The sequence below is a fragment of the Halichoeres trimaculatus genome, unplaced genomic scaffold, assembly GCF_033239565.1.
Source record: "Halichoeres trimaculatus isolate MK-OKI-2021-1 unplaced genomic scaffold, fHalTri1.1 fHalTri1_scaffold_16, whole genome shotgun sequence".
NCBI lineage: Eukaryota > Metazoa > Chordata > Actinopteri > Labriformes > Labridae > Halichoeres > Halichoeres trimaculatus.
Window position 1 is genome coordinate 12,981,514 of NW_027437194.1, and position 23,252 is coordinate 13,004,765.

At 40.1% G+C, this 23,252-nt stretch overlaps 2 protein-coding genes across 3 annotated transcripts; one reads left to right on the top strand and one right to left on the bottom strand.

The window, feature by feature from the left end:
* Window positions 1–431: 431 nt before the first annotated feature.
* pum3 (pumilio RNA-binding family member 3) lies at window positions 432–8,679 on the bottom strand. The gene is made up of 18 exons (XM_074689709.1): window positions 8,577–8,679; window positions 7,416–7,491; window positions 7,132–7,332; window positions 6,863–7,037; window positions 6,642–6,717; window positions 6,082–6,175; window positions 5,810–5,876; window positions 5,248–5,422; window positions 4,964–5,067; window positions 4,395–4,473; window positions 3,902–4,000; window positions 3,663–3,716; window positions 3,003–3,083; window positions 2,703–2,845; window positions 2,165–2,387; window positions 1,798–1,885; window positions 1,331–1,421; window positions 432–848 (listed from the first exon to the last, which is right to left on the bottom strand). The coding sequence occupies exons 2-18, from the start codon at window positions 7,480–7,482 to the stop codon at window positions 719–721; spliced, it is 1,947 nt and encodes a 648-aa protein (XP_074545810.1). The 5' UTR covers window positions 7,483–7,491; window positions 8,577–8,679; the 3' UTR covers window positions 432–718.
* Window positions 8,680–8,948: 269 nt separating this feature from the next.
* On the top strand, window positions 8,949–23,240 carry cfap44 (cilia and flagella associated protein 44). 2 transcript variants are annotated; one of them, XM_074690866.1, is made up of 35 exons: window positions 8,949–9,040; window positions 9,182–9,273; window positions 9,406–9,559; window positions 9,837–9,999; window positions 10,079–10,181; window positions 10,278–10,494; window positions 10,651–10,765; window positions 11,103–11,267; window positions 11,646–11,801; window positions 11,877–11,924; window positions 12,503–12,602; window positions 12,688–12,782; window positions 12,871–13,080; window positions 13,215–13,325; window positions 13,415–13,567; window positions 13,714–13,929; window positions 14,391–14,539; window positions 14,712–14,991; window positions 15,836–15,891; window positions 16,051–16,213; window positions 16,372–16,502; window positions 16,859–17,070; window positions 17,140–17,284; window positions 17,421–17,598; window positions 17,755–17,996; window positions 18,255–18,480; window positions 18,652–18,855; window positions 19,186–19,381; window positions 19,475–19,594; window positions 20,012–20,142; window positions 20,248–20,364; window positions 20,626–20,827; window positions 21,013–21,173; window positions 21,317–21,451; window positions 21,982–23,240. In XM_074690866.1, exons 2-35 carry the CDS (start codon window positions 9,204–9,206, stop codon window positions 22,159–22,161), a joined length of 5,304 nt encoding a protein of 1,767 aa, XP_074546967.1. In that variant the 5' UTR covers window positions 8,949–9,040; window positions 9,182–9,203; the 3' UTR covers window positions 22,162–23,240. The 2 variants fall into 2 exon arrangements, with proteins under 2 accessions (XP_074546967.1, XP_074546968.1); XM_074690867.1 differs by having other exon boundaries at window positions 9,186–9,273.
* The last annotated feature ends 12 nt before the right edge of the window (window positions 23,241–23,252 follow it).

The following is a 23,252-nucleotide window of genomic DNA, read 5'->3' on the forward strand; positions in this document are numbered from 1 at the left end:
AATAAACACCCCTAGTTAAAAGTCTTGCTTCAAAACAGTGTGCATGAGACTCTGGGCCAAAAGGTGGCGCTGCAGTTCAATTAAAACAAATCCTCCACATAGCACATTTTACAATTGACACGGCTTTTAACTTCAATAGTACCACAGATTTTTCCTCCTCAAATTTTGTTTGTCTTTCTTAAACAGAATTGCTCTTCACTTGCCTAAACATTCTTATAACTCATTAGCATGTCTTTTTTGTCAAACTAAAGTTAATTGAACCCAGCAATTCCACCAAAAGAAAAAAAAGAGCACAACTCATCTTTAACAGAGGGTCTAATATTGCTGATGAAATGTTGAGTATTGATGCAACAGAGTGGCTGGATATCAGCAAAGTAAGTGAGTGAAAAAATGAAAAAAAACACAGAGAAGAGAGCAGCATCATTCAGTCATAATATTAAAAGACATTAACGCTTTATTGAACATTAGTTTGTCAAACTTATAAATGACTTCAACTGGTTTCTTGTACGATCACTTTGTCTCCAAAACAATTTTATTTCATCATTCACAAAACTTTGCAACAATTCTACATCATTTTTCATCAATAAGGGACCGAGACGTGAGTGATCAAGGCTGTGTCCATTTCTTGAAAAGATTCCCAGATGCATGTCAGCTGGCTTGCAGGTATAATCTGGAAAATGTATCCACTGGCGTGATAAACAGTTTTAAATTAAAGTCTCTACTTGTTCAGATTCTCCAGCAGGATTTCTGCTCCTTTGTTGTCTTTGATGCTGCTGAGCTCTGATTTGATGGACTCCAGTGCCGCCTTTACCTCTGAAGATACCGACTCATCACAGCTGTTCAGAAGGCTGCAGGAAAAAAAAAAGATCAGAACAGCCAGAGTGTTTTTTTTTTCTTTCCCTTCATTCTGATATTTTACTGCTACTGCAGCTTGTGTGATGTTATTTTGTTGTACCTACTATGGAGTGTGTACTTTAATGTGTGGAACTGATTGCTTAGTAAAAGAAGTCTTAGGAAGTGTGACATCTGATTTGAATGGATAGCCCCTCCATCCTGATGAACTTGTTGCTGTTGTGGTAACTTACTACAAACATGTCACTAATGCTGTGAACCACATCAGCCCATTTTCCTCTCTCCTACTCTAAATGGGAGCATCATTTACTAAATAAACATCATACTATTTTAAAAGAGACTTGAAGAAAGTCCATATAACGGTAAACTCAACTATTGAAATAAAGACAATGGAAAATATGAAACTTTTCTGGGGATCTAAAAAAATCAGGCTGTTTTGCAAACTAGTCAGTGTGCGTGTACGTGTGCGCTCACTAACCTGCTGAGCACCATGGCTCCTCTGTTCACTCTGATCCAGGTCTTCAGTTTGTCTGTTCCCACTGTGTCCACCAGAATCCTCCCGAATCGCTCTGAAGGTGAGAGGACAACAGAGAAAAGGTTTTAGCTGTTCATACTTTACTTTATATTTTAGTAACTGAATCCAAGGAAGAGGATGTGAAATGTATAAATCACTTCAACGTTGACCATGCTGCCATCTGATGAGCTGTGGAAACAACTGAATTTGCAGCTGGCGCCCTTTTGTGGACATTTAAGTGTCTTACACTTTGTCTTTCTGTTTTTTACTACTACATGGGCTGGCAGTAAAACCCCTCATGAGAAGACATCCAATGTGTGTGTGTGTGTGTGTGTGTGTGTGTGTGTGTGTGTGTGTGTGTGTGTGTGTGTGTGTGTGTGTGTGTGTGTGTGTGTGTGTGTGTGTGTGTGTGTGTGTGTGTGTGTGTGTACCTTCTTTTCCAGCCTCTGCCAGCTTTGTGTCTTGCTCTATGAGCCACTTCAGCACCAGATGTCCTGCAGGATGCTCTGCCATGTGAAGCTGCAGGATAAATCCCGTACACAAAGTCAGATGAGAAACAGGAGAACATTTTGGAACAATCAATCAGGCAGACATCATGTGATATCTGAGACAATTTTTTAGCCAAAGCTTCTGCTCTCCCTGCCCTGGCTTGTTTCACAAAGCAGCATGAAAAAGTTGATAAGTGTACAACGCTGGCTGCGTCAGAGGATCGATTTTGTTGGGTTGTTAAGAACTGGTTGAAACTAGTTCTTCAATGTGTTGTTTTTAATTCTAGACAAGACAAAGCACACACACTACCTGTCCACCGATCCCTCCCGGCACTAACTCCTGATTAGCCAGCAGAGCCACAGATGTCATGGCGGGCCGCAGGTCTCCACAGGCTGACGCCAGGATGTCACTGACAGTGACACTGGATGCTTTGTCCATCACCATGCTGGAGGTGTTGTCTCGTAGATGCTCCAGCAGAGCCGGGGAGACGGCTTCTAGCAGCTCCTTCCTTCTGGTTTCTGTGTCTTTTTTACTGATGAGAGGATGAGGGACAGAAAATCATTGAATCACTGATTTCTGATTTGTGCATCAAACCACTGACAAAGACTTTTACTGGAAGGTGGAAAAAAATAGGTTGGCTTATTTATTTCTATCAATGCCATGAGCACAGAACAGATGGATTTATGTCAATTATACACTTGAATACTTTGATAATATCATAAAATATTAAGCTATCTTGAATCAACGCAGCCAATCTGCTATCAAAGTAAGACATCTATGTGTTTGTGTAATAATGGTTTTGAATTGGCGCTATGAATAAAAGCTGATTGATAAAGAGAGGTGTTACCTGTGTGCGTTTCCATCTCCTTGCTCCAGCACTTTGATGATCTCTGGCAGTAGGTGAGCCGGGTCTCTAGGGCTCAGCAGGTACAACAAAACCTTCTTTCCATATTTATTACTGACAACCTCATCCAGCGACGACAAGATCTCCTAAATGAACACAAGATTTTAAAGTTATACTTTCAAAAGTTCTCATATTTCCATATGAGCAATCCTGACCAAACAGCTGCCGTACGTTTGAAAATCACCGCGTACTTGTGCTTGGTCAGGATAATCCCTGGTGAAACATCTTTAAAGTTTGACTTACTGAGAGCACCACTTGTTTGACCAGCTTTGTGTCATCCACACAGTCAAATATGGCCAAAAGGACCAGGTGACCAAACTCCCCCTGAGAATGAAAAACAAGTTCAACATCTAGATAAAAAGAAGGGTTTAAAGACGACCTGAATACCTGACATTGAGTACGTTATGTTTTTTAGTTAAGACAGGGCTGATCATAGAAAAGACACTAATCTCCAGGAACCTCCTCTGAAACGGAAATTGTCTAAATTCAGCCCATGTTGGACCCAAAATTCTGATTCTTTGATATTTACGTTTTTGGCGGTTTTTAGTTTTTTAACACCAGACCACATGAAAAAGTTAGATTATAATGATAATGTCTACAGACTATATCAGGAGCCATATTTTCCCATAAAATGCACATCATGTGAGTCAGAGAGAAACATTCCAACCTCTGCTGGAGAAAAGTGTTAACTTCTTTCCAATCCCGTTTATAAACAAAGACTGAAATTGAGAATTTGAATTTGAAGAAAAAATCGATTTTTTTAACAAAGAATCCTGATTTTGATACTGTCAAACAAAAAAATCTTGATATATAGATTTTTTTCTCCCAAGCCAGTGACGTGAAAAAGTCTTAGCTGCTTGTTCTACTGATTAGTGAATGGTGGGAGCAGCACAGAAAACTCACCGTGGCAAACTTCACCATATATGTCTTCATGGTTTTGATGATAACTTTTCTGTCCTGAAACAAAAGAAGCAAACTTCTGTTTGACACTGTGCACAAGAAACATGTATATCAATGGTTCCACTGCACAACTTTATCAGTCAGGCTGAGAGGGATGTTCAAGAAAAGTATATGCTCCAAGACAATTATAATCAAAGTGGGTGTATTTCTACATGTGTGTGTGTTTTTGCATGTTCACACACCTTGGCTGTCCCATGCCACAGACAGTGCATTGCCACTCTTGCTCCATCATGTGTGTGAGCCATGTAAACGACGGCCTCTCTGATGGACTCGATCATCTCCTGCTCGTGTGAAGAAAAAAGGCAAAGAAGCTTCAGCTTTACAGTTTATACAGACATCACTTTAGAAACTTGCGACATGTGTTAGATCTATATAAACATGATTAATTATGCACTTTTTTGTTCATCTGATAAAGTTTGTTTTTACTTGATTATCATTATTATTATTTATCTATTCATTTCTGAAGATTTTGTACCTACATGTTCTGTTTGGTCTTTCTTTGTATAAAACAGGAGAAAGAATAGCTGTTGCAGCAATAACAACTGAAAATAAATACAAATGCCTGAATCTTCTACTGCTTTATTGTTTTTTCTTCAATGCTGGTAAACACATCACCTTTGTTCAAGTTTCACAAGAGAATGCACAACATTGTTTTAAAAAGGAGGAGCATCTTACCAATCTCTGTTTTTCAGGAGAGAGCAGGAAGAAGTCCAAGAAGACTTTGTGGACTATTGAGTGTTTTATCACCTGCTCTCTGAAAGGAGATGTCACAAATAAAGTCTGGGTTAAAGTCTGCAAATGACTTCAATTTAGTTACAGCAAGGGAAAACATATTTTATTTATTCAAACAGAAAAGGGAAATTAAAGACGACAAAATGGAAGCTGCATTTACATTCTTATTTTCTTGTTTCTGCTCTTTTTCATACCTTTTACAACCTCCAAAAGAAAAATACAGCTGACTTTGCAGCTGGGACACATCTGACACCAACAGATGACTTAATTTGAGCAAAACTGTAAAAGCTTTTAATCTGTTTTGTTTTTTAACAGCATCAGCTGACTTCCTTCAGCTTTCTCTCTTTTTCATTTTTACATAAAACAATCCCTGGACTAATCACTGGACATAAGTATGATTTTCTCTATAAAGATCTTAAAAAAATGGGGGTGAAAGTAAGAGATTTCCTTCACAGATCTGGTGCTTTAAATTTTTCAGTTTTAACGCTTCCTTTCACATTTTCTTCTCTTACTTCTGACTCATGGGGGTGATGATCTGCTTCATCTCATCGATAATGCTGTTCAGTTTGTCCGGGTTCTCCTTGACAACTTTGTCCACAGTGTTTAACACACAAGACTGAAAAAGCACAAACACAAAAAGAAGATATTTCAGACAAAATCCCATTACAGCAGCTTACGAGTTGTGTGTGTGTGTGTGTGTGTGTGTGTGTGTGTGTGTGTGTGTGTGTGTGTGTGTGTGTGTGTGTGTGTGTGTGTGTGTGTGTGTGTGTGTGTGTGTGTGTGTGTGCGTGTGTACCTTGCAAACACTGAAGGTGTTCCCGTACAGCTCCTCTGTGAGCATGAGTCTCTGTGCGAGCACAGCTTTGTCATTGTAGGCGTATTCGATGATGGATGAAGCCATGGCGTGACGAAGCATTTGACGCACGTGACCTTTAAATGTTGGCATCAAAGCTGCCAGCAACTCCTTGTTCCTGTGGAGGAAACACAAACACATAGGTCATTCACAAAGCTAGAACTGCACTGAATCACAAAATCAGAAACCAACAATTTCTTCATTTTACTTTATACATGAATAGAATATTTTATAACACAACTATGCAAAAAAACAAAGAAATTAAAGTCTTTCCCATACTTTTTCCTGCTTTATAATTTCATTTCTTTCATCAATTTATGTGCTAATAATAAAAAAAATCTTTTAATTTTTTTTCATTTTGTTGAGGACAGCCAGTTTATTTGTATTCAAACATACCAAAAAAAACTGAGGGTCTTTCTAACCATGTTGAGTAAAAAGTTTGTATTTTGTTTTTATAAACGTTGATATCTGCCAAAAGAGAAAAGAGAATGAAGGGTTGACTCACCCATACATCAGCAGCTTTTTCACCACATGTCTGCCGTACTGAGACTTGGACAGTGCGAGAATATCATCTGCAGGTCAAACAAAACAGCGACAGTTTAGTTGTTTATGCCAAGGCTTTACCTGTTCCACAAAACTAAAAGAAGGAGCTGGACATCAGTCACATTTTGGAGTTAATGTGACTCAAACCACATCAAAAAAGCTGAAACACAGCACATAAGAGCCACAAAAGGACAGAGGCTGAGCAGCAAAAGAAGACGCTAAATGTGAGCTCACCTTTAATCTCTTCAAACACCTCTAGTCTCTGCTCGTGGTTGCCAAACTGGATGAAACACTGCAGCACTCGCACAGAGTCATGAGCAAACGCCATCTGGAGGCAGAGGATACAGGTAACATCAAGACACCATGCAAGGTATGTGGTGTCTCCTTATTTCAAAATGTAGGGAGTCACTTTGAAAGTTTAACGGATTAACAACTAACAAGAAAATGACTTAAGATTTACGATTCACAAAATATCAGCTATTAACATGGAGAGACCTATTTTGTAATCACTGATAGATGTCAGCAGAAACAAACAAAAATACCTAAGTAACATGAAACCAGAGTTATATGTTGCAATAAAGTCAATACTGTGTGTGCACTGGTCTTTCATCCTCGAAACTGTTTCTATAAATGTCTGGAAACTGACCACAATGTTTAATGACAGGAGATCTTAGTGAAATTACACCAAAGATTAAAACATGATCTGCTCTTTACTGTAAGAAACACATTTGTAGGATCTGTAATAGGGGTGATAAACATTTTAAACAGTTTAAAACAATAAGAGAGAAAGTTACCTGTTTGATCTTCCCTCGAATGAGACTATGTAGCTTCTTCATCAGTTTAGTCTTAATATCATTTTCACACTTCTTCCTAAGAAACAAAACAACCACAAGCCTCATCTTAGTCATGAGGAAACGCGTGATTATGCTAAAGTATCAGCTCACTTTTTTGTTTGAAATGTCAAAGAAGAAGAACCAAGATAACTCTGACTGGGTGTGTGTGTGTTCTTGTGTACCTCCTGAGGTCTTCCCACACTTTTTTTGCCTGACTGATGACCTCAAACATTTCCTTCCTCTCCGCCTGCTGTCTGCTGTTTTTGAGGTCTTTCTTCCTCTGTTGCCTGTTCTGTTTCAGCTCCTCCTTTGTCTCTGGATTTATTTCACCCTTCTTCCTCTTCTTAGTCTCAGGACCTGATCATAAAAAAAACACATGAATATGTGAGAAATTTTTCATAAAATGTGACCCATCAGGTTTAGCAAAGAGAAAAGCTGCCCGTTTTCTGACCTTCGCCGTCTTTTTTATTTTTAGATTTGAAAGGTGGCATTTTCCTCTTCTGAGGCCCATTCCCAGCTTTGGAGAAAGCAAATTTCTGTTGTTTCTTGCCACCATCACCACTCTTTCCTGGTCCGCTCTTGTACGGCTTGAAGGGTTTTTTACCACCTGGCTTACCACCCGGTTTACTGCCGAGTTTGGTCCCTATAGAATCTGGAAAGTAGGCAAATTGTCAGCAAAATACCCTTGTAGAGACTGATGGAGTGCCAATCTGTTTAAAATAAGTCAGAGCATACCTTTTCCTTTCTGTGTGAACTTCTTTCCACCTTTAGGGGAGAACGTTTTTTTGGATTTGGCCTCCATCCTGATGTGCTGAGGGAAAACAGGCCAGAGACAAAAGAAAGACAAGTTTAGAGAAACCTGGGCTTAACAAAACAAATTATCTCCAAATTTCAGAACACATCAACTATCTGTGCAAAAACAGAACCATAACTAATGACTTGTTTCAACACTAAATGACTTCTACAGAACTGTTTGCTAAATGGAGTCAGATCTATGCAAAAACTGATAGATGCAGGATCTAAAAATTCAATCCATACACTACAAAGCAGCACAACTGACATAAGTTAATGTGGCTGTTCTGAAACCAACTGCTGTCATTTCATAACAGCTTCTAAACCAGGGACTTTGCTGACTATTGGACATATGCAGGACAACAAACCATATCTGAATCCTTGAGATTTAACTATCACACAATAATCACAGGGGGGAAAAAAATCATGGAAGAAGTTAGAAAGAAGTTACGCATCATTTAGAAAAGTCTTGAATAGTCTTTAAATTATCTGACTATTACTTTACTTCAATTAAAAATGCCAAGAAATAAGTGGAATGCATCTCTTTTTAAAAGCCTTAAGAATTTAGATTAAATTAAGTACTGAAGAAGTGGCAGAAAGGTGCTGTAACCAGCTGAATCTCAATGAAAACATGTCTGTTTCTGATATCTAAGCAAGCTGTTGCAGACGTGGTCAGTCTTAAAGGTATAACAAATGTTTTTCAGCAACTTTCCTCCTGAAGGTCTAGTCAAACTCGATGAGGTCCAACAGTCGAACGCTCAAGACGTTTTGATCAACCTCGTTTAATGTAATCTGCCCAAATGTTGAGTTGGATGATAAGATTTTATTCACGAATAGCCAATACAATTTTCAATCAAAGAGTGAGAACACCAATCAAGAATAGTCTCCAGGAATTAAAAGTAACTGTTGTTTGCTAATTTTTAACTAGACTCACTACGTGGACTGATGTTTTCATTTAGCTTTTTTTACGGAGCTAAGTTAGCTAATCACGTTTACAATGGGTGCCTCCGCAGATTAATTCACCACTGACAACACTTCACACGTCTGTCACATATCTGTACTATAATTAACAAGAAAGGGAACACTTTATTTGGTATAACTCACTTTTGAGATGTGTTCACACGCTTCTCCTGCTCAGTCCCATGTGTTCTGCTCGCTGAACGGTTTACGGCACTCAACGCCGAACTGGGTGTCGTAAAATGTGTGCATTTTACTACAGCTTCGACTTTCCAGGAAAAGGTGAACTAAATTTCACAGTAGTTCGGTGTGGTAAAAACGAGGCATTTTTCCTCATTTCAGTGTATTCATGGGCTTAAATAAGTGAGTAATTTGTTCTTTTGAGACGTTATTCTTGTTCGTATCTTTTTTTCTCTTGCCTTGTTAAAGATCAAGACAACGGCTGTGAAAGCAAGACGTGTTGAAACTACATTAACCAACATGCACTGCAGCAGTGTGACTTCTCTTGTTGCTTGGAAACGCCTACAACCTAAACTCAAGTCAGGTTAGAGTGCGTATTGAAAAAGGTTTCTGGTGAAAAATTTGAGTCATGGTTAATTTAAATCGCTAATGTAAGTCAAAGTTTGTTACAAAAATATAGAATGTAACGTTATTTGCTCTGTTACATTTTCTGCCACTTTAAACGTATCTCCAGTTTGGTGTATCGATAGCTGGAAAGTTCCTTTGAATAATTCACGACTCCGTTTTTTCAGTCAGAGTTTTACCTTTTCTGAGATGTCGGAAGAAACCGGAGGCTCAGCCGGTGCAGAGGCTGAAAGCACACGGCCTGCTTCACAGGAGGAAGGTGGATAGCCTAATACATATTTCGGTTGTAAAGTTATGATATTCTCGTATAAATGTTAATTTCCTTTTTTGGAAAATGTGCAAGGAAGTTTACTTAGTTTTACTGCAATCAAATATGTCTTCAATTTGACAGAATGTCACTCTGAAAACCTGGAAATGAAGCAGGAGGCTAAAGGGGGATCAGAAAAGCAGCCTCTTGCAGACTTTGACTACAAGTATGAGGAACTTCACTCCCGACCATTCATCACACTTGACTCTGACATCCCGGAGAATCTCCTGCACCTCTCGTATCCTTAAATTATGTTATATTTTTAAACATTACTCCCTGTCTACTACTTTTGACAAAAACTTTTAAAAAATTCCTTCGTAATAGTTGAGAAGTGAGGAATAAGGGGAGGGGATAAGCAATTTGTATTTGCATATGAAACATAAACTTAAACATGCACATAATTCAAAATTTAATGTAGCATTAATGAAAAGTGTTCAAAGTAAACCACTTCATTGGGAATCCTTGCAAAAATCTAATCAGAATCAGAGTTAGTCTTTAACCTACTACACATTAAGGCATTCATTTGGCTATGACAGCGGGCGTAGGGGTAACCTGCAGCTGCTGGATGACAGGACTTTGATGTTCATTGCTGGAAACCTCCTGGTTCTGCTGGATGTTTCCACCAAGGAGCAGAGATACCTTCGCTCCTGCAGTGGGAGAGGAATTGGCTCCATCACGGTAAGACTGTTGAGATAGTTTATGTTAAAGTATGGATGTCCCAGCTTTGTCTTCTTACAATTTGCATCTCTATGTCAAGGCTCACCCCAGCAAGGAGTACTTTGCTGGAGCAGAGAAGGGAGACCATCCCAACATCATTGTGTATGAATATCCCGCTTTACAAGTGTACCGTATTCTCAGAGGTAAACAGGACAAAGATCATCTCATGCCTTTTTTTTTCTTTTCCCTTTTTCAGTTTTCAGGTGATCAGTGATCATATTTGACCCTTATATCTGTAGGTGGTACAGAGCGAGCATACAGCTTTGTGGATTTTAACCAAGATGGAAGCCTGCTGGCCAGTGTGGGGAGTGATCCTGACTTCATGCTCACACTATGGGACTGGAAGAGGGAGGAGGTGACGCTGAGCTGTAAGGCCATTTCTCAAGAGGTGTATCGAGTCAGTTTCTCCCCATACAACCCAGGGCTGCTCACATCATCAGGATCTCATCACATCAAGTAAAAGACAAACCGAGTCTCTTTAACCCTACTGCTCTAATTTAACAAATCTGAGTTTACCAAACTTACCTCGGCCAGTTTGTTGATTCCAGTCTGGTTGTCACCTTCCAACAGTTGAAGACTTTTGGAATTCACTTTTTTTTCGCCTTCTCTCAGGTTCTGGAAAATGGCCAGCACATTTACAGGTCTGAAACTGCAAGGGCTGATGGGACATTTCGGGAACACTCCAGCGACAGATATCGAGGGCTATGTGGAACTTCCAGATGGAAAGGTCTGTGTTAGTGTTGTTACAGGTTGGATCCATGCACAAACTCGTTCAACTCAAGAAGACAAAACATGGTCTCTTTAGATCTTTGAGACACTGCATTGGCATTAAGCCTTTTTTTTTTGAAGAAAGATTAAGAGATCTAATTTATATAAGTTACAAGCCTCTTCAGTAAGCCTGGGGCCCTCTGAGATATTGAATATTTTTCCTCATCGGATGGCCTTACCTAGTTTTCTTTGAAATTTTAAAACTGTTTATTTTTGTCCTTAGTTCTGTTTTTAAAAATTCTCCCGCCATGCTTAAAAAGACATGAATAATTATGTCTTCCATGTCTTCCCATCAGGTGGTGTCTGGCTCAGACTGGGGTAACCTGCTCCTGTGGGATGGGAATGCCATCAAAGTGGAGATTTGCCGTAAGGAAGGGAAAAACTGCCATGCTGGGAAGGTCCAGCCGTTTGCTCTGGAAGACGGTCAGCTGATGACGTTTGGCTCTGATGGAGTGGTCCGGGTAGGATTGTTACACGCCATAACTCAGAAACTCAAACTCTTGTGAGGATGAGATGTAACATACAGTTCTAATAAGAAAATGAAGGGCTATGTACATTTCACTGTAAGAGGTCAAAGGTCAGGCTCAGGGATTCAATATTATTCAGCAAAACTGATCTGGCAATAAATAACTGCCACATCTCAGGAACAAAGGGAGACTGGATGTTTCACATTGGTCCAACACTGAGTAGGCATCTGTGGTTTTTGGGGCCAACCCATATAGTGTGAAATAATGCAGATACTTTTACTAACCATATTCATACATAGACATCAGAATTGAGCAAAAGTGATTTCTGTTTGCCGTTGTGATTTGATCTCAAAGATTCTTCATTGCTTTCAGGGCTGGGACTTTGAGGGCATTGACTCTGCCGACAGTACCGGTCACAGCAGCAGGTTTGAGATGGAGCCCATGAACGAGATGGTGGTTGGACACAACGTCTGCCTCTCCTCTGTGGTGAGGAGCGCAGCGACTGACTGCTTCGTCTGGTTTGCTCAGGTCAGAGATGAAAAGATCAAAGTTTGCAACCTAAAAGCCTTTAAAGTCATAATATTAATGCAGTCTTAACTTTAGGACTCCAATGGAGCCATCTGGAAACTGGATCTTTCATTCACCTACACAGTGAGTTCCACATACTTATACTTTTGGCTTATGGAGATGTTTTTGTAAGTTGTACTGTGATTAAGATTTTCATGAAGCTCAGTTCTCAATTTTTGCCAGCTCTATGTTGATAGTAACAACTAGACTCTATGTTTTTGTAGTGTTAGAATGGATCAATCTGGTATCAGTTTCAACCCTTTAACTTGCTGCTCAACCATTTGATAAAGCACTTTTTGGGTTGCTATATCTCCTTGAAAATATGTTGTCTCTACAGCTTGAAATTGTTTTTTCTGAATTTGGTGGTTTCTGATCTTAATGCTCCAAAACCATAAGAAATAGATTATTTTTTTATTTCTTAGATGGAATGTTAATGGGTTAAAATTTAAACAGTCTTCATACCTCTTGCATTTCAAAAGGAAAGTTATCCTTAATTTGATTCATTGAACATAAAGTGATAGTAAAGAAATATGTATGCAGGGTAAGAGACCAAGATAATTTTTTAACAAGGGTTTCAAACAAGATTAGAAATCCTACTGTTTTGGTGGATGAGTTAAACAGATGTTGTGAGAACACGGGATGTGTTGTCTCTCTGTGTGCAGACTCCAGATCCAGAGTGCCTCTTCTTTTTCCATGCCGGACCGATCAGGGGTCTGGATGTGTCAAGGAAATCTCACCTGATGGCCACGACTGCTTTGGACCGTGAGTGTCAAACACCCACACAGAAGCAAACAAACGCAACACACACCATAACACATACTTAATCTGTGTTGTCTCTGCTCTCCAGGCTCCATCAAAGTTTTTGACTTTCTGTCAAAGAAAGAGCTGACCACAAGCCGCTTCAACCAGGGTGGAACTGCTCTCAGCTGGGCTCCAGCTTTGGTCAGTGTGCTGGTCATGAAAAAAGAGAAATTCAGAGCACTGTGCATTCAGTGCACAAGAGGAAGTGACTTCTTGTTTTCATGTGCAGGTGAGCCAGAGTGGGGGTTTACTGGTGACAGGGTTTGAGGATGGGGTGGTCCGGTTGCTGGAGCTGTTCAACCCTCAGAGGCTTCACCTGGCCAGTGGACGCAATCTCAAAGGAGAAGCAAAGCTGCGCCTCAAGCAGGCTTTCAAACCCCACAATGCACCTGTGACTGCTGTTGCATATGAGCGAAATGGAGAAGTCTTGGCTACTGGGGTACATTTTCTTTACAAGTCTTACATACATCTGACTTCATATTCTGTTTAGGCGCTGGATTGGTTCCCCACATTGTTTTGTTGCCCTGCTATTCATTTTACATTTCTGACCTTCTTCATTGTTCTTCTGCCCAGAGCTCAGACTGCACAGTGTTCTTCTTCAATGTCGGGGAAAAATACAACCCCATCGGCTTTGTTAAGGTTCCTGGTCCTGTGCAGGCGCTGGAGTGGTCACCTCATTCCCACGTCAGTATCTGATCTCCCACTCATGTGTAACTGTAGGTGAGATGGGCAATTATTGATCTTGATGTTTTCTTTTACACTTTTCTGCTCAGAGTGAAAACAAGCTGCTCATCCTGTGCAAGAGTGGTCATGTGGTGGAGCTGCAGAGTCCTGATCCAGAGGCCCAGAAGCCGACTAAAACCTTCCAGCTTTCTGCTCTGGCCTGCAGAAATTTCAGGTTCCGGAGCATCAAATCTCGGATCAAGGTTTATATTCTTAAATCTGCAAATTTTAAATGTAATTTACTTAAAAAGGCTTCGTTACTGTATCCTTTCCCTTTGTTTTCTGTTCTTTACAAGTTTATTGAAAAGGGTTGATGCATGGTTTTGACCTGTTCTGACCTTTTGTTCAGAGAGAGGAGGAAATTGCAAGACGACAAGAAGAAAAGGAGTTAAAAAGAAAAGAGAGAGAAAAGAGGATGGAAGAATCAAAGCAGCTGTATGGGGAGCTAGAGGAAGAAAAGGAGGAGGAAGAAGAGGAAGAGTTGCCTCCTATCTACATCCCTGACCCTCCAAGTCCTATCTGCTGTGGCTTCTACTCACAACCTGGACAGTTCTGGCTCTCAGTGGTACACACACACACACACACACACACACACACACACAAACACACACACACACACACACACACACACACACACACACACACACACACACACACACACACACACACACACACACACACACACACACACACACACACAGTCTCAGACAGCTCAGATAAGTAATGGTTTATAGCTTTCATTGCACCAGAACTCAGTTTGTAATTGGTGAGTAGACTGCAGCCTCATTAGTCCTTGTGCTTTTTTTTTAGAGTGAGACATTTATTGAGTGCTGTGATAACACCTTAGCTAGAGGGAGGACCAGTTACTGCTGGACCTTAGATATACCTATGATATACCTAGAATGCCAAATAAATAGACATCAAAGTGCCCAGAAATATAGTCAACTTTCCCCAAAATATAAGTATTTAACTCAAAAGGTATTTTCTTTGTAAGAGACCAAATGGTTTTACATTTTCTTCCTGCAGGGCGGCTTTGATGCAGGTTTCTTGTATCACTGTAAGTTCTCCGAGGACCAGGACCAGGACCAGGACCCAGACCAAAGGCAGGATGAACCCTTTAGCTTTCTGCCAATACAAAATTCAGATGAAGACCCCATCTGCTCCATCAGCTTCAGGTAGCTGGAGAGCAAACTTGATGTTTATATTTTTGAGAAGCTGTTTGACAGGTCACCATCTCTGTCTTTATAAACAAAGAATCAAAAAGGAAATAAAAAGGAAAAAAAAAAATACTGTGATGGAACGTTTCAATGATAACAAGATATTATCTGCTCGTTTATTGTCTTGCAGCTCTGACAGGCAGCTGCTCATCTGTGGGATGCACTCAGGATTCATTCGGGTTTACACACTGCAGCCTGGTGACCACAACCTCTCCTCCATGCAGGCTTACTGGGCCCTCAGTGTTCACGACAACCAGTATGGACACCTGCGGTACATCTGCTGTGGCCATGATGATAACTTTGTGCTGACGGCAGGAGATGATGGGAACATCTTCTCCTTTAGCCTGCTTCCGCCAGAGGAGCTCCAGAAAAGCCTGCAGAGAAAGAGGGCCAAGGTTCCTTCTCCCAGGGTCAGTCCAGCATGCATCCACCTAGAACCCTCTTCTTCCACCTTGTGACCCTTTAACCCTGACCTGAGCTTTGAATCGACATGATTTAGTTTACTTTCTATCTAAAATAAACGGCATGTTTGATGCTAATTAGTACAGACTGGCAAAACATTATCGAAATCTTTCCATTTTGAATTTTTTAGCAGCTAGTCTCAGCATTTAGTCTACATATAGCTTTTTCCCCTTGAGAATTTTTTTTCATGTTTTTTTTCTGAGTCTGTATCCAAATTTAGCATTTAAGAGCTAAAAGCCAAAATATTAGCAGTGACAAAAATGTAGAAAAAGCCAAGATTTAACAAAATGTGGTTTTAATGTGACACAGGCCAAATGATGGAAAATATCTGTTTTATTTTTTTGCAAATATATTCAGTAATATTTTTGAACTTCTCTACTTTTGCATGATTTTCATGCAAGGATGTTTTCCTTATTGCTCAACAAAACAAATAGGTAAGCTGCTATAATGTCACCAGGGAAAAGTGAATGAATAGAATAAAATTTGACAAATTGTTTACCATTTCACTGCTTGCCTATGAGGTTTCAAACTGATACATTGATCAAAAAAATGCATGTATCTGACCATACTGCAGAAAAGCTAAAGTTTTTTTCACATATTACTAAAACTTAATCTTACTGCATTTAAAGTGTGTACAGATACCAAATGTTTAAATGATAAATCCTCAAAACTTTATTCCTTCATATTTTTATTTCTTCAAAGAGATTAGTTAATTTATTTGTTTTGTTATTATTCTTTCAAAAAGTTAAGTAATGATGAAACTCTGCATCTTCTTGTATTTTGTGTCAACAGAGAGGTCTTGAAAACGAGGCCGTAGCTCAGGACATCGAGGACCCAGCAGCTTACAGGTAAGTGTGAGTTAAGTTTTTATCTCCTGTAGCTCCCTCCTTGGCATTTGTGTGATTGTCAGTCTGCCTTTATTATGGCCTCAAAGTTAGTGTTATATCTTAATTTCATTGTAAATGTATCTCAAGAAAATAAAAATGTGTTTTCTCTTCACCTTGCAGCATAGAGACAGCCAAGCAGAAGCTGGAGAAGGATCGTCTACGTCGAGAAGCAGAGCTGAAGATAGCCGCAAAGCGAAAGAGGCTCATAGAGCTCCAGAAGAAGTTTAAGCAGCTGATGAACAAAAACCAGAGTTTGCCTGAGCATGTTCGCCTTAAACCTGAGGTACACACAGACTTATATTCTAAACTGGGGTAATTTGTCTTTTATAAATGTGGTTGTGTGTTTTAAGATTTACGATTGGATAAAACTTTGGCAGATTAAAGTTTGCCAAAAAAAGTGTCCTGAACTTTGTGTCTGTGTTTGTGTTTTTTTGTGAGTAGGCGCTGCAGCTGGACCAGCGGTTCACTGAGCAGGCAGAGAGGGTGAAGGCTCAGCGTGTGAGGGAGGTCAGGAAGCAGATGAGCTGGGAGGAGGAGCGCTGCAGCATCGCTCTCAGCAAAATACAGGACTGGTACTGACACATGAAAAGGAACACATTATAACGAAAAAGTCCTATATAAAGTTAATTATGAAAGCTTTTTCACCTGGCACCATGCAGTTAATTATAAATGATAACTTTCCTTTGTTAATTAATTTATTTAAATGTTTTGATACAGTTTCCTTAATCTGACACTTCTACAAATTTACACTGTCCTTAATAAGTTTGTTGTCTTGTTTAATAGACATATTGGCGGCAGTCCTACTGACTCTTGGGAAAGATGCAGGCTCAGGACTGCACATAAGCCTAACATATTGGACAGAGAGACATAAATCAAAATGTTCTTCCCTATAGAGGTGTTGTCTTTACATAACTCTGTTTGTTTTCAGGTTCAGGAACTCTCTGGAGTCCACCATGATCACTGTGGTTGCAATAGGCAGTGAACACAGAGTATCAACCTACCGTCTACCAGCACTAACCAAGACCTCAACCAAGCTCACACATCAGAGTGCAGCCGGCCAACCTGATGGAGATAGAACTGCTATGCCAGGACGCAGAAAGTCCAGAGCTGAGCCTCTCAAGAACGGCAACAAATTAGAAGGTAGTAAATGTTTATGCGTCTGTTTCACCTGTAGAAGACGTGCTTAACCTACATCTGTGTGTCATCCAGAGGAGGCCATGCTGCGCCCCCCAGTGGCTCGCCCTGCAGGGATAAAGCTGGCAGATCGGCAAGTAGAGAGACTCCGGAAGGCTGCAGAGAAAGCTGAACAAGCTTTGGCAAAGATAGAGAAGAGGAAGCAGGAATGGGCTCAACTGTGAGTGTCACTTGAGACCCTGAGGCTAATATAAAAACCACTTAGCATTTCAGTACTCCACATTAGGCACAAGCCTCTGCTGTGCTACTTCTGCTGCGATGCTCATGTAAGTCACTGATATTTTTTTTGGTCTCAGTTATGCAGAGAAACCTGATGAGAACTGTGAGGACCCGCAGGATGTACAGGCCATCAAGGAGGCCAAAGAGACTATTGGAGACTTAAAGCTGAAGTCAGATAAAGACTTCAGGGTGCCCCAACATCTGAGGATGAACACCGAGAAGAAGAGAGCAGAGCTGATGAACTTGGAGGAAAATGTACACACAAAACAGACATACACACCTGAGTTAATTAACAAAAATCACATTTGTTTTACTTCTGTGGCACTTAAACAGTGGTTATGAGCCTGACTAACTAATAAATAGCTGAATGGTGAAAAAAATAACTGATTAAACTTCTGTACAATCCGTCAGATCCGTCGGAAACAGACTGAGATGAATAAACAGATTGTGGCTTTGAGGGACTCCAAAGTTTGCCTGTTGTCTCAGCTGTGTGCCCAGGCTGAACAGCTTAAGAGGGTTCAACAGCATCTTCCAGTTCATCTCCACCGCCCTTCACCCAGCCTCTTCACCATTCTCCCAGAGGAAACCCCAGAGAAGAGCATGCATTTCAGCCCTGCCATCCTGGAGCGATATCAAGCCCTGAGGGAGCAGAGGTACAGAAGCTAGGACTTCAAAGCACTGAGACCGGTGTTTTTAAAACCCGACAAAACAGCATGTTGAAGCACAGATTTCCTTTAAACCCATCATTTGATTCTTCCCCCTGTCAGCACAGTTTTAATCACATCATAAACGTAGTAACCTAAAGCCGCGTTAGTAAAGAAGTAACCTCCAGTCCGAACATTTTAATCAGCTGCTGAAACTACATCTAGGAGGTACATGTGACCTTATTTTTTTTTTTAATTCTCAAACAGGCCCAAAAACATGGAGCAGGAGGGAGATATATGTTTACTGGAGCAGCTGAAAAGGGAGTTGGAGGAGGAAGAGAAAAAGACACCTAAACTGTCAGATTCATCAGAAACCACAGAAAAGGAGGAGGCATCAGAGGAGGCAGAGCCAGAGATGAGTGAGCTGGAGGAGGAGCTGAAGAGAGAGGAGGAGATCAAACTGCTGTACGAGCGGGATTCCCTCCTTGAGCAGGTTTGTTAGCTTTAATGGTGAAATTACTCTTTGATCACAGACAAAGGCAATTTAAGCGTCTTATTTGTTTTTTTTTTGTGAACAAAATTCTAGAAAACACAGAAAATCTCTGTCTGAAAAATAACTGAACTTGAAAATAACCTGAATAAATTATTTGTTTCATGTCACCAGATGGAGAGCTCAGTGTGTCAGTTTGATGCTGAGCTGCGGCTCCTGCGTCACCAGAAGCTGCGTCTCAACTGGCAACTAAAGATGGCTGACCACCGTCAGCTGACCCTGTACCAGGAGCTGCTGCTCTTCAAGGAGTTTGAGAAGAGAGAGGAGAGCCTCCTGGAGAAACTCAATGCACGCATCAAGGAGGAGAGCAGCATCAAGGTGGGAGACAGTTTATGGGTAGTTTTTTATTTCATGGATGAACTATATGTTTCATACGATTCTTCCACAGTTTAATATCTTTTTTAAAATCAATTCTCGTCTCAAAGTTTAAGCTCTGCCATGGAAACTGTGGTAATTGTGAGTGCATATCTACTCCTGAAATATCGACGACTGCAGGTTAAAAAGCACATCCTGTTATGTCGCAAACAGAATAATAATTTGCTGCACACACTCACTCAGTAATGCAGGTAGATCCCCTACCTCAGATCTAAACTGATAGCTGTTTACAGATTCTCATGTTCTCTGTTCTCGTTCCCCCTATCCTTGCAGCCCAAGCTAGAAGAGGCTAATGAGCAACTGGAGCTGAAGCAGGAAGACCTAGCCCAGCTCCGGGAGAGAGAGAAGGCACTCTTTGCCACCTTCAAGGCCTCTCTTGGACCAGAACACAAGTTTGAAGAGTTTCTGACCAAAGTCTTCAAGAAAAAGGTCAATCGTGTGAAGGAGAAGGAGCCGAAGGAAGATGAAGGTGAAAGAAACAGAAGTGACCAATGTCAAACTTAAAACTGTTCTTTTTACCGTGTGTGTATCAGTTTGTCTTTTACGACCCCAATGTCTGCAGAAGAAGAGGAGGATAGTGACGAAGACTGGGACGAAGACTTAGATTTTCAGGATGAGGATTTCAATTTTGAAAGCAGCTCGGAAGAGGAGGATGCTGTGGACTACAGTGTTTGCCCTCCAGGTCAGTACTGTCTTACTAAACATGACTCTAAAAACAAATTTCTCTGAAAAATCAATGGAGGCATCCTCAAAAGACTGAGAAGAATACAGCTTTAAGGTGATTTTGAGCTTTGAAACTAACATCAGTAACTATAATCTACTTATGATTTTTGTCTAACATAATTTTTATCTTCAAATGAAAGTCAACTAAAAAAAGGGGCGGAGCTACAGTCAATTTATCTGATTTATGTGACAAATGTATATAAAAAAACCCACACAGCTGTAGAGATAGCTGAGATGTTTAATGTTCTGGAGTAAAAGTACTTGTGTTTTTTTGATTCAAAGCATTTTGCAGTGACTAGATTTGAGTCTTTAACTCTAGCTTTGACATCGATCTCCAACCTGTGTGTGCTTGTTTTTATTGACTTGTGTGACTCAGGCTGCGAGCCAGAGTTGTTTGAGAACACACTGCAGCTGCTTGAGCGTCGACTGGACCTGGAAGACCTGATGAAGGAGGAGAAGAAGAATGTCGAAGCTCTGAAAAAGGAGTGTGACACTCTCATCAAGAAGGTCATTCTTTGATCTTCATTTTTCTATCATCTCATCTCTCTGCTCTCTTTTTTAGTGCAACCCTCTGTGTGTGGCACTGTGTATCATTTGTATCTGTCCTTGTAGGAGAAATGTTTAAAGAGCAGTCGTATGACAGCAGAGGAGGACATGGAGGTAGTCTACAGGGAGAAACAGCAGAAGATGAATACACTTGATATGGTTGTCCCACTCAGGCTGAATCAGGTAAACAGAAAACTTATCACAGGCCACTGATTACAAAGCAAATCAGTAAATACAAATATTACACAGAACATTTTTTGGAACTGGTGATGCCAAGTCATTTCAGTGCATGGTATTTTTTACCATGTCGCCAGGGCTGTTTCAAATGTTTGTGTTATTGTTCATTTTATTTCCCCATATTTGGCCTGAAGTTACATTCAGTTACTTGGTTTTTGCATGTATTCATAGAAAATCTCAATATTTTCTTCTCCCTTCTTCTCCCAGATTGAGTTTCTGACTGACAGCTCTGTGCCGTCTGACCTGAGCCCAGCGCTGGTTTTAAACAGGACAGAGCTGAACAGGCTGCAGGAGCGAATCAATCAGCTGCATGTGGAGAAGATGCAGCAGAAAGATCTTTACTGTGCAGCACGCCAGCAGCACGTCAGGCTCCTCCATGAGCTCAAAGACATGACCGCCAAGATCCAGGGTGAGACTCAACTCACCATCTTGCTGTGAAATATGAATGGTGTATATGATACTGCTTGAAAAGATACATTTTAAGCCAAAGAGAAAAACAGTAACATTGAATCAATGTAAATATTAATAGGAGAGCAAGAAAAAGTGATTAGCTATGAACTTCACATAGTGTGTTGTGTTTGTGTGTTATTGCAGTGCTGGAGGAGCAGTGCAACGAGTTAATGATGCTGAAGTTTGGTGGGCTTGTGGATCTGGATGCTCTACAGACACTGTCAGGGAGCAGGACGCTTGAGGAGCTCAAGCAGGAGAAACTCCTCAAAGAAGCTGCATATGTCAAGGAGATTAAACAGTGGGATGTAAGCTGTGTTTTAGTCAGTGCTGAACTGTTTTCTTTTTTTTGAACGTACAGAAATGATTTAAAAAAAAAATCAGAAGCACTTTTTTATTGATTTCTCTTAAAACTAATATGCATATGTGTACATGTGTGTGTGATGTCCAGGCAAAGGTAGAGGAGGCACGTGAGGCCCTGATGGAGGTGACAAGACGTGACACAGAGAGTCGTCGTAGCATGCTGAGCCTCTTTAACCAGAAGAGAGAGTTGGAGAATAAACTAAAAGCCAAACAGAAGAACATGGTAAATTATGTTTGTGCAAAACAAAAGTTAATTTTAAGGTTGATAGTACTCACATTTTTAATAATGGTAAATGATCAGGATGGTTGGTAAGAAACTTGAGTGTCTTTTCAAATTGTTAGTTCATCATTTCTTTGTTTATTTTTCTGGTTGTTGCAGCTTCTTCTGAATCAATCAATGTGCACTGTCTGTTTGCATTTCACTTCTGCCATGAACATGCCAATAGACTTATGCAACATCTCTGTATTAACACAACAGAGTTCAAGTTCCATCAAATCAAAGATGTTGTTCAAACTGATTGGCCTTTTTCCTTGATAAGTTTTTCCTAGCAAGAGCAAAATTTATTTTTAAAAGAAAAAGTTAGTTGATAGTTTTGGAACATACAAAGAAAAATTTACAAAGACAATAGAGATAACTACAAAAATGACAGTCTACTTTTTTGTGAAGGGCCATGGTATCTGTCAGATTGATGGTATCTGCAAGTTTGTCTCCTGGTGTACTGGCATTTACAGAAATGGTTTGTGTGCATCTAGGGTGGACAGTTCCAGGATTACAGGAGACGCTTGGTCCAGGAAGACATCCAGAGGTTCAAAGATGTGGTTAAAAGGCAATCACAGCAGGCTGAAGCCCTCAGGAGAGAGATTTTCTTCCTGTCCCATCAAGGAAGCATCTTGCCCCCACCCCAGGACCAGCTACCTACTTATAGCCCTTAGTCTACACGCCCACAGACCACACATCAAACAAAGCTATTAAGACGAAGAAGGAGAAAGATACATAGATGCTCCAGTGGGAGCTCATTTCCTGCTTATTGTTATTTTAAAAATTAAAAAGTACTAAAGCTGATTGGCTGCTGAGATTACATCAGACTTGTATCAAGTAAAGGGATAGTTCAATTTGACATACCTTAGATGTAGATGCAAACCTCAAAATGGACTTAGCCAAGGGGGACACCTGCTGGTAAAACTGAGACATAACAAAAAGATCCAACAAACCTGAAGAGGGAAAGACACAGAAGCATTTTATGGGCAAAAAAATGGTGAATGGATTTTTTTTCTTTCTGATTTGATGATCTACAGCCAAGCATTTCAAATTTAGGCTTTTAATTCAAAGGCAAACAAAAAATTAGACACCAACTCATCTACTGGCACCCTTTATACCTAAAAATCCATTGGACAAAATGATTGATGTGAAGAAATATACTGAAACAAGTGATGATAAAAGTTGTTTTATGGGCTATCAGCAGATCCTTAAATATATTTGACTCATAATTTTAGCTATGGACCCCAGATTTTGGAAAGATGTGAGTGAGTCATGCTTGATTCACTTATTTTGATACTTAAAGCTACTTAAAGTAACTTTTTAGTCATTTTTCATCCTTTATGAACACGTAGGTATCTCCTGCCTTATGCTTTGTACATATGAGTGGTTTTTTCCCTGATAGGTAACATTATCCTCATTTTAAACAGACAGAAATATCCCTCAGTCATGACATAATCATAGAAAATGAAAAAGATGAAAAATGTAAAGCAGGGACTATTCCAGTAGCATTATGTCAATCCCATTCTCTGACAAACAAAATAAAAATAAATTATGTGATAGGTAAATGTGCAGTTATTACCTAATGCAGGTCTGTCAAACCGAGAAAAGTAACTACCCTGAAAACCTTACCAGACTTTTTTGATACCAGCTCCAAGGAAAAAAAAAAGTTGTACTGATCAGTAAATCAATGAGTAAAAAATCTGAGCTTTATAAGCAGAGATGAACTTAGATTTATAAAAAAAGAAAAGAAAAAACACTTCACAAA